The sequence below is a fragment of the Blennius ocellaris genome (genome assembly GCF_963422515.1).
Source record: "Blennius ocellaris genome assembly, chromosome: 4".
Taxonomy (NCBI): domain Eukaryota; kingdom Metazoa; phylum Chordata; class Actinopteri; order Blenniiformes; family Blenniidae; genus Blennius; species Blennius ocellaris.
This window is the reverse complement of record NC_137653.1, coordinates 6,908,382-6,918,479: the sequence shown is the minus strand read 5'-3', so window position 1 is coordinate 6,918,479 and position 10,098 is coordinate 6,908,382. Positions and strand designations below refer to the sequence as shown.

Sequence of the window (10,098 nt, the reverse complement as noted above, 5' to 3'; positions counted from 1 at the left end):
CAACTTCATGTTTTAGTGACAGAATATAATACAACTGTAAGATCAACGTAAAAAGTAGACAAGCACCTATTTACTGAAATGTTCAATATATTGCACCCCTCATTGAATGCCATTTATTGCAAAGGGATCAGTAATTTATAACTATACATTACTTTAAAAAAAAAAAAAAAATTTTTTTAAAGAAACACTAACAAACTATAAATCCGGCTCAATTCAAGATAATCCACTCTTTGATGTGAAGCACACTGTATTTCCTGGGGGCCACTCAGATGAGTTCTCTTTACCTCGACTATAAAATACATGTATTTGACTTATTTTGTTCAATCTGCTGGGGAAGCAGCTATAATTCCTACGCAAGGATGATGCATGTTATAACTCCCCTCCCGAGTTAAGCAGACGAGGGAATTCACAAATCAGAGGGAGTAGCCCTCTCATCAATCACAGCCAGATTATAGGCAGAGCAAAGCGTCGTCATGCAGGTTTAAATGTAAATGCAGTGAATTGAATGAATGTGATTAATATTTCTGTAAAATTGTTGGAATACGGCCGCACTCCTGCAGGTCTTTAATCTCTGCAGTTTGGAGGATCCTGCTGTCGCTGTCCATTACCTGTGGGTGCTGAAGCTTAACGATTACCTCCGCGTGCCATCCCCTTACATGGCATCACGCTTTGACAATATGATGTTTTCATTGGGCAGAGATAACTGGTACGAAACCGAGAAGCACGCCGATTTCAAACAAGTGTCCGCGGTGAGCTAGTTGGAGCCAAAAGTGCCAGTTTCCTTCACCGGCTCACTCCAGTTTACCTCCTCCAGCTCCCCGCTGTTCCGATTCACCAACCCGCGTTGAGGAACTTTCTTACGCTCGCCGCCCTATTAAAGGTTAAATTACGTCGTGGGCGTAGCGGCTCCTTGTAATGGCGACCGTGCCGTAGATGTGCCTAGGTTTGTGAAAATGAAGCGAAGAAGAAGTTATTTCTTTTAAGTAAAACGCCGAGGTTCCCCAAAGGAGGACTTTGCGTCGACAACCGTCGTCGTTTGAAGTGGTCAACTTAGCTGTACTTTTGAACTTTTGCGCCTCCGAAATGATGAAGCTCAAGTCAAACCAAACCCGGACGTACGACGGGGATGGCTACAAGAAGCGGGCCGCCTGCCTGTGCTTCAGGAGCGAGAGCGAGGAGGAGGTGAGGCCGGGGATGACGCCGTCTGGCGGGCCGCGCTAACGCGAGCAGCCGGCTTGCATCCAGTGTCTGGTCGGTCTGGGAACCAATACATTTGCCGTGATTTTTACGCCAGTAACAAACAATGACTCGGCCGTTTCCCGGCTTCTCGTGTTGTGTTATCAGACTGTCTGTGAAACCCTTGTTCTGAGCCCGGACTCACTCCGGCGTTATGTAAGCCTGTTTTAGCTTTGCACATAGCAGCAACCTGTTAGCTTCACGCTAACGTTAGCGTGCTCGCTGGCCGTGTTGCTACCCAGGGCACCGACCACAGCCCACCTCAGTCCACGCTGAGTGACTGTGTCGCTCTGGATGTGAATCACTGTCCAACCTGTGAAGTATCAGGCTATTTCTCAGTTAGGATTTTTGATTCGAATGATGTTGGGTCCTACGTGAATTGACTTTATGCAACTGGTTCTACTTGCCGATGATTTCTAGCGACATGTAGCTATTAGCCGCGACGGCTAAAGCCGAATGCTAACCCTGACGATGATGATGATGATGAACTCGTACAGCTGGTTATTTTATTTATTTTGTCGACGAAAATGGACACTGCCGAGATTTAGAGTCAGACTGACAGAATCAGAATGTGCTTCACACTTCACCACGTCGCCCGTTAACGTAGCTGTCACTGCCTCCAGCTAACAAACCATCCTGCACTGATGTAACGGTATGAAAATCTAGTCAGGATTAAAACTACCCAGAGTTATCAGTATGACCCCAGAGTCTCTGTTGACGTGATCAACACGTTGAAACACTCATATATGCACACGTAATACTCTGTAAAAACGTTTGTGTTACGATGCGTTGGCAATAACGGCTATTTATAAATCTTCCGCAATTCTATATCTTTTTTTGCAAGAAAAAAAGCATTGTACTTTAAATTGAGAAACCATTGCAAGCTTAAAGTACATACATTATACACCTATTCAAAAATAATTCAAAACGTTGGTCATGTGTGGACTGTAAAAAACAATAGCTGATTGCTTTCATATTTGAAATTGCTACTGCAAATACTTGCATATACTTTGCTTCCAGTTACTTGGTAGATAAGTAATGCCTCTTAAACTGCAATTCATTTTCTCCTTATTCTGCAGACAGTTGATCTTCAGACTGATGGCTCTCAGTACATTTCAAATAAATATACTCCCACATCTTTGATAAAGTTCTCGTGAAATTTGAAGGGATTTCGAGAGATCTGCCTTCCGCTTCTTTTGTGCCACCTTCAAAAAATATGTATGTTTGATACCTCTTGTTGATGTTTTCTATTAGAGCATGACAAAATTAACCAAAGTATAGTTGTCACATGTGGTACATATCATAGTCACAGTATTTTAAACATTTTCCTGATTAAAATTGTTACCACGTCATATCTTCTTTACTTCGTGAGTTCAAAAAGCTGGTGTCCACTCAACGACAAGAAAAACTGTATTGGTGTTTTACTTGAGAACAATACAGCATGAGGCTGAATCACTTCCTCATTGTTGTGGTAGAAGAGGCCAGATTATTAACAATGTGGGAGGTAAATCACGGCAAATCAAATGGTATCACCAGCACACTGCTACAAACTTGAACCGATGTTTCTTATCGGTTCTCGTCCAAGCACAAGTTGATCCCTGACCGATCAAGTACACAAAACTAATTGTACCTGTTTTGAAAGAAAACAATCTGTCATTCAATGCTGTAATCTTTTAAGGGGGAAATGGTTTGATTCACTTTCCGTCCCACAGCAAATGCTTTTAACCACATTCACGTAACGTCCAGCCAACTCACTTAGTACCAGCAGTAGTGTTTACAGTCATAAATGTTGACAGCTTTACTGAATATCTTGCTTAAGTAGTAACGGTTGTGTTGTCAACACCGTTGACACTGGGTATTGAGTTGGACAGAAATACCTCACCGACGTGTTCTGGGATTCATTGCAGGTGTTGCTGGTGAGCAGTAGTCGACATCCAGACAAGTGGATAGTTCCTGGAGGCGGAATGGAGCCTGAGGAAGAACCTAATGTGGCTGCAGCTAGAGAAGTGTGTGAAGAGGTGGGTTTGTTGTAATAATTGACATTAATATGAGTTCCCCTTTTTCCCCATTTATTGTGTCTTGTAAAGTATGACTGTCGCTTTACTTGAACTGAAGTGCAAGTGTGAAACATGCCTTTCTCGATATATTCCACACTCCACAGCCAAGAATATTGTTCTAAGAGCGTGTTTCCATTCACAGCGTGCAAGTATAGTCTCATAAGATATATTGTGTTACATTTCTATGAAATCATGACTGTATTTAACACGAGGGTGTAACACCTTGCTTGCAAAATCCATTTTGTCAATGCAGTCATACTGTTTGCATGGACAGCGAGGGAGAGAGCCTAGCAACATGTAAGCTGTACCATGGCGTCATGTTACAAAGCAGTGTTTGGGTGTCAAAAGAGGTCACGCTGAGATTGAACATTAGCTACCTCGCAGTATCACTGCAGCCCTATCCATTCCCACCAACATGATGATTCCATCATTAAAATAGACCGTTGTTGATTTAGGAATAATTTTCTGACGGTGTTCTGTTTTTACAGCAGCGGCCAAGTCGAGGTGTTTTGTTGGTGTGTGTTTGGGTAGAACAGACGGCAATTAGTAAACAGTTCTGAAGCTCATTGGTAATCAATACACTGCAACATCCATCGCTTAAATCAGGTGCTCCTCCTGTGTACTTGTAACTCATCCCTCTTGACATGTTGAGCAGAACTGACACAGGGGACTGGAGACCCAGTCTCACCCAGCTGTCAGCTCTTGGCAACTGACCATATGAAGCTCCTTCACTGGGTGTGATCCATCACTTTGATGGATGCTGATATCATCTCTTGTCCCGGCTCCAGCTGTTTGGTAGCTTTGGTGGCTGCAGGACACTGTTGCCTGCCAGCACATTTCCACAGGGTCAATAGCAATGTCACGGCACTGCTGAGGTTTGCCGTAAGTGTTAAAAGGGCTGCACTCAGAAACTTTGGAGAGGACTTTGAGTGGGCTTCAATGCTTTACCACATACTCTGGCTTTCTAAGCTGCTTATTGGACGGTGGTGTAACAGGACATATCCTAATCCTGACAAGCTCATTCCGATGCCCATATGAGCTGTGAGAGATTGCTTATGCTTATTGGTTTGGAGACTTGCCAATGATGAAGTCACCAGAGTCATGAGCAGGCCAAAGGTGGCACAGAGTTCCTGTTTTTTTTGTTTTTTTTTCTTGTGGGTGGGGTTTTGTTTTTGTCTTACCCAGCTTATCTTTGTATGCTATGATACAGTCAAAAGACGACATAAGACATTGTGTAACCTGTCATGCTGCCTCAGTGCTGCACATCTTTCTGCCCGATGTTGCCCAGTATGCTTTAGTTACACGAATACCTAAGTCAGGAGACCTTCTCCATGTCAGAAAAACACACAGGCTGACTTTTGCCCTATTACTTAATCTCTGGCACCTCTTTGGGGTTTCTAGTCGTGGGTCTGTTCTTTCCCATATCATCTCGCTGGAGACTTGAGGAGCGTAACACCCAGTCCACGGTAAAGCGCTTGGAGTCCAAATGTATTTATAGACTGAAACTGGAACCTGAAGAAGAAGCTGCAGAGATGTCAGCCTGTCTTACATCTCTGCCCTCAGCCAGGACACCTGACCTACTATTCACCTCTGAGAGGTTCCTGTCAATATGTTTTTTTTTTTTTAATTTACAATGATGACGAGTAAAATAGTGACACGATCTTGTGAGATTTGCCTTTCTTGAAAGGATTGTGGGAGCAGTTCTAAATACCAGACTGTGATGAGGATCCTGTGTTTGTCTCTGACCACTTTATGTAATCTTCCTTGACACTGAGGGGTTTTTATGAGGGAGACTTTTGATGCATGACAACAGGACCTTTGTGTTTTGCTGCTTTATACATTTCTTTGGGTCATGCAAAACAAGACACCTGACACTTTTTTTTTTTTTTTTGCTCTGCCAAAGCAACCTAGAAAAATAACACTGCCTCTATTTAATACAAAAAATGTCGAAAAATTGTGGGGGTGGGGGGGGTTTGAATTAGCAAAATAAATATGTTTCGGCTACAAATTCAATAAATCGATTTTTATTTTTTGCTCAGCCCTACCATGGACCAATACCGGTCTGCAGCCTGGTGGATAGGGACCCCTGATTTAGATTGCCATCATTTAGACTGTGTGTAACACAGTGTACACATGTTTTCCAATAGACTCATCTCTGTTGCTTTATTTTTGAGTTTGTTGTGGCTGTGCCTTGTGGTAGAGCTCACCATCTGGATCTCTCCTTCTCCTTTACAGGCTGGAGTGAAGGGGACTTTAGGTCGCTTGGTTGGAGTATTTGAGGTAAAAGGCCATCCCTTTGCCAATATGAATTTATTTGACGATGTGTTTGACATAGAAGAAAAAGAAGAGCTGATGTTGAGACACATGTGATATCGAGCTTAAAAAAAGCTTTTACGACACACACTGCACTTTCTTTATATTTGTTAAAAAGCCTGCTAAAGCATGCTTTTCAGTCTTTTTGTTCCTGTGAAATATCCAAGTGTCGCTTCCATTATTTATTCGATATTTTGGTTGACTAAAGTCACTACATATAAGCACTATACTCTTTACTGCATTGACTAAAACCAAGTTATATTTCTGACAAGACTAACTAAATTTAATCATTTGCTGTCCAAATCCAAACTGCTGTTTAGTGCTTTTTCTTAATTCAGCCTCCAAATAATTTAACTTTTTTTTTTTTTTCCTGATAAAAACATGTTCCTTTGTTCCTCCTCCAGAACCAGGAGAGGAAACACAGGACCTACGTGTACGTTCTCATCGTAACCGAGGTGCTGGAGGACTGGGAGGACTCGGTTAACATTGGTAAAGTCCTGCTTGTTTGTCAAAATGGGGCTCATACGGACAAAGTTCTCAGGCAGTCACATGTTGACTGTAGCTTTATTTTTGTTATTTTTTTTATTTTTTTTTCCCCCTCCCGGCCTTCATTGGTGACATTACAGTTCAGGAATTTCAATGTGATGTTTGCTGCAGCAGATTATACCACCAGCTTTGTTCCTGCCCTTCACATGTTCACACAAATTCCATTTACTGTACTGATAATTAGCCTCAATTGATCGTGCTGCTGTTTTTTGTTGTTGTTGTTGTTGTTTTTAACACTGTGCGCTCAGCGTTTCACCTCTTTGCACTGTGTTTTCTGTGTTTGTTCTGTCCGCAGGTAGAAAAAGGGAATGGTTTAAAATAGACGATGCCATACAAGTGTTGCAGTGTCACAAGCCCGTGCAGGCCACCTACTTCGAGGCTCTCCGGGAGAGTTGTCTGACCAGTAACGGAACGCCGCTGGTGGCCACGATAGGTGGAGAACTCTCCCCTACCTACAGCATCAATCAGAGCTCCGTCTCGGGTATCAGATAACTAAAACCACAACTCTGACACCCCAAGGAGCTTTCGCCACCACTTGCGCTCTTACCTGTCTCTTCTCTTCTCTTCTCTTCTCTCTTCTCTCTTCTCTCTTCTCTCTTCTCTCTTCTCTCTTCTCTCTTCTCTCTTCTCTCTTCTCTCCTCAATAACATGGTTTGCCTTGCCAACTCCTTTGTGCCAGAATTGTGGCACAGACTTGATGACAAGTGTTAGGTGAATAGTCTGAAACACTTTGTAAATGTAAATGTAATTTTTGACCTCCCTTCCTTTTTTCTTTTTACTGACAACTGCATGAAGTGTCCCCATGGACCCCCCCCCCCCCCCCCCCCCCCCCCCCCCAGTCCTTAACGCGCCCTTAGCGTGGTGTTTATTGAATGCAAGAACTACTTTTTACTGTTGTAATGTAAAAGTGTATACTTAGTGCTTAAGCTGAAGGCTTTCGGTGGTCTTTTTAATGTCTCCTCCATTTTATTATTTTCTTTTTTTCCGGGTTATTTTTCTGTGAATGAATGTGCCCATTAGTGTAATCCCTTCCCCCCCCTATTGTAAGGATAGGAAATATTGTCTGTATCTGATCGAACAGAATCGTGGGAAGTGACTTGTCTTGCATGAGCACTGTTATGTTGTGTGGCACACTCACTCGAGTGACTTGATGCCGACTGTGCAACAGACTTGTGGTAAGGTCTTTGGCTCTTCTTCATTTTTCTCCTTATTGTAGTTGTCGATGTCTTCTTTAAGCCAGAAGGATGCACCCCCCCCCCCCCCGAGTAGTCTCACGATTTCAGTAGTCTTTCAATTTCAAGTGTCAACCGTGTTTCTCTCTTATTTGGGAAGCTCGCCAAGCGCTACAGGTTTCACTCTGTTTGCTCTATGGAGGGTGAAAGAATGTCAAAACACACACAATGTAACATGAACCACCTTTCTCCTCAGTGTCTTTACCTCCTTTTTTTTTTTTTTTTTTCATTTGTGACTAACTACAAAGTCTTCCTCCACCTACTGAGAGGGTAGAAGTAGTCGATTTCTGAATCCTAGACTTGTAATTTCAAAATGCAGCACATATCACTTAAGTTATTAAAAAAAGAAAGAAAAAACCCTTTTCCATATTTTACTCCTCACATTCAGTTTGGTTAAAAGTAATTGTTTACATTGTGTTCGTAACATTAGCACAGGTGACTTTAGTGGGCACTTTTCATTGTGGTCATTATCAATTATATATATTTTTTTTTTTAAACCCTTCTTTCTTTTAGTATTTAATCTGCATCCCCAAAAACACACGGAACACCTGCTTGACATTGAAAGCAATGGATCTATTACGCTGTCTTTGGCAAGATGCAGAACAAACAAGCCTTGTACAGTTTGAGACCTGGTTTTTAACATGTAAAATGCTTTTGGATACTAGTTTTTGTTTTTCTTCTTCTTCTTTCTCTCTAACGTCTGGCAAAAGTCTCTTCAGCTGCGCTGCGTCACTCGGCCCGGTTGCAGCGCGAGGCAGCCGGCCCAATACTGTGAAACTGGAGGCGCTGTAGATAGCATGCAAGAGGTTTTTATTGTAAATTGTTTATTTCTGTATAGATCAAAAGTTGAGAGTGCAAATGACAAAACACCTCTTACACACCTTGTGAGTGCTACAATGCCATTTCAACCAAGGCTGGAAAAAAAAGAAAAGAAAAAAAAAACTGAAACTTGTTGCGTTGGCTCTGAAACTGTGGGAGGAGTTTTCTCTGGAAGTAGCGTACTGTACATCTGAGGTTAGCGAGGAATGTGGGTAAGATTGAAAAGCCTATTTATGATAGATTATCGGTAAAGTTGCCCCCTCCCCCCTCCTTTTTTTTTTTTTTTGCTTTTTAGTTATTTAGAGATAAAGAATTACGCCGTGACATTGGACTTCATTTTTATTGTTAAAGTAACCCTGCCTGAAATTTGTTCCAGCTATCAGCTGCACACCAATTGAATTTCTCACATTGACGTCCTCTTTAAAGGATCCCCCCCCCGCCCCCAAATGGTTTATCGGTGATACTGTGGTAAACAGGTTATATCTCAAAATATTTTAATTGAAAAGCAGTTTGGTATATTTGTAAAGAGAAACAAGCACAAAACTGGCGTATTGTCACTTTTTAAGTTTGCAAACTTGTGCCTGATCACACAATCAACGGTTATGTTTATGAGAACGGATTTTACGAAACCACATTTTACCAGACTTTTACACTACTTGCTGTAGCTTAACAGCTACACATTACGTGGAGCAGACATAAAAGTTCAAAGGATAATCATTTGGAAAAACCTGCATAAACAGTTTCATCAAAAGCCTGTAAACCACAGACTTGTACAGTGTTCAGTATTTCTATTGTAGAATCAACTTTGCACACATTTTACCTTGATCGTAATTGTGATACTCCATTTAGAGGTTTATATTAACAGTTGCATTTTGGTTCCCGGATGCGTTTTAAAGCAAGGTCTCCGTGCCGACTGGCAGCTCCATTTGTAATAAAGCAAAGTTTATCTGGGTTGATATGAAGTATTCACTGCTGCAGTTCCAGATTTAGTTCTGAATGTGCTCAGAAAACTCCAGTATCGGGATCTTCGCACTCAAAAGACAACAGTTTAAGCTAATTTTCCCTCAATAAAGGCAGGACCGCGATTTTAGTTTTTTCTTTTTTTTTCCCCCCAAAAGGAGAGCAGTGATTCCCAATTTTTTTCTTTTCTTCATTTTTTTGTTTGTTTTTGTTTTTTCTGTCCCAAGAAATACAGCTTTAGACAGGCGCCTTATGTTGGCCTGCGAGAATCCAGGAATCCGCATGTTTTATTTGACATGGCAGTGCTTTTTAAAAGGAGGCCGAAGTCTCCGCCAGTCTGAGACTTTGAACTGGTTTTACTGCCGTGTGTCAGAAAGGTGTGGTAGCCAAAGTCTTTGCTTTACGATGCCCCGTCTGGCACTTCGCATGGGGGTTTGGTGTTGAGTAGACCTTTCAGTCAGTCTTCATGTAATTGTGCAATTTGATGTTTAACATGTATAACCCACCCCACCCGAGTAATTGGCGACGATTCAACTTACTCGCCCCGGTTCGATGCGGGCGACAGGTACTGTCAAAATGAATGTGAGGAGGATTTTCACAATCAATAGCCAGTGATTTGAATTAATGACCACTTGTTCTTTATCCATTATTTTTTATTCCTCTTCTTACTTTAATCTGTTGTGTTATTGGCAAGCCAATGTCTTGTATAGAGCTAACACAGCACCATTAGAGCCAGAGGATCCTCTTTTTGTCTTTGATTTTTTTTTTTTTTTTTAAACCCTTCACACTGAAATTCATGCCGTTCATGTCTTCGATTGATTCAGGCTGAAGTGCAGGAGACAATTTATGAAGTAAATGCTTCCACATGCACGTGGAAATGAGGTAGTGCAACATCTGGAGTCAAAATTGGCTTTTCTCTTTCTTCCCCCCCCCCC

General features: G+C 41.9%; 1 protein-coding gene across 1 annotated transcript; it reads left to right on the top strand.

Annotated features, from left to right (window-relative positions):
- The first annotated feature begins 932 nt into the window (after positions 1-932).
- On the top strand, positions 933-6,907 carry nudt3b (nudix (nucleoside diphosphate linked moiety X)-type motif 3b). The gene is made up of 5 exons (XM_080494775.1): positions 933-1,182; positions 3,144-3,254; positions 5,529-5,573; positions 6,011-6,095; positions 6,448-6,907. Exons 1-5 carry the CDS (start codon positions 1,084-1,086, stop codon positions 6,642-6,644), a joined length of 537 nt encoding a protein of 178 aa, XP_080350901.1. The 5' UTR covers positions 933-1,083; the 3' UTR covers positions 6,645-6,907.
- The last annotated feature ends 3,191 nt before the right edge of the window (positions 6,908-10,098 follow it).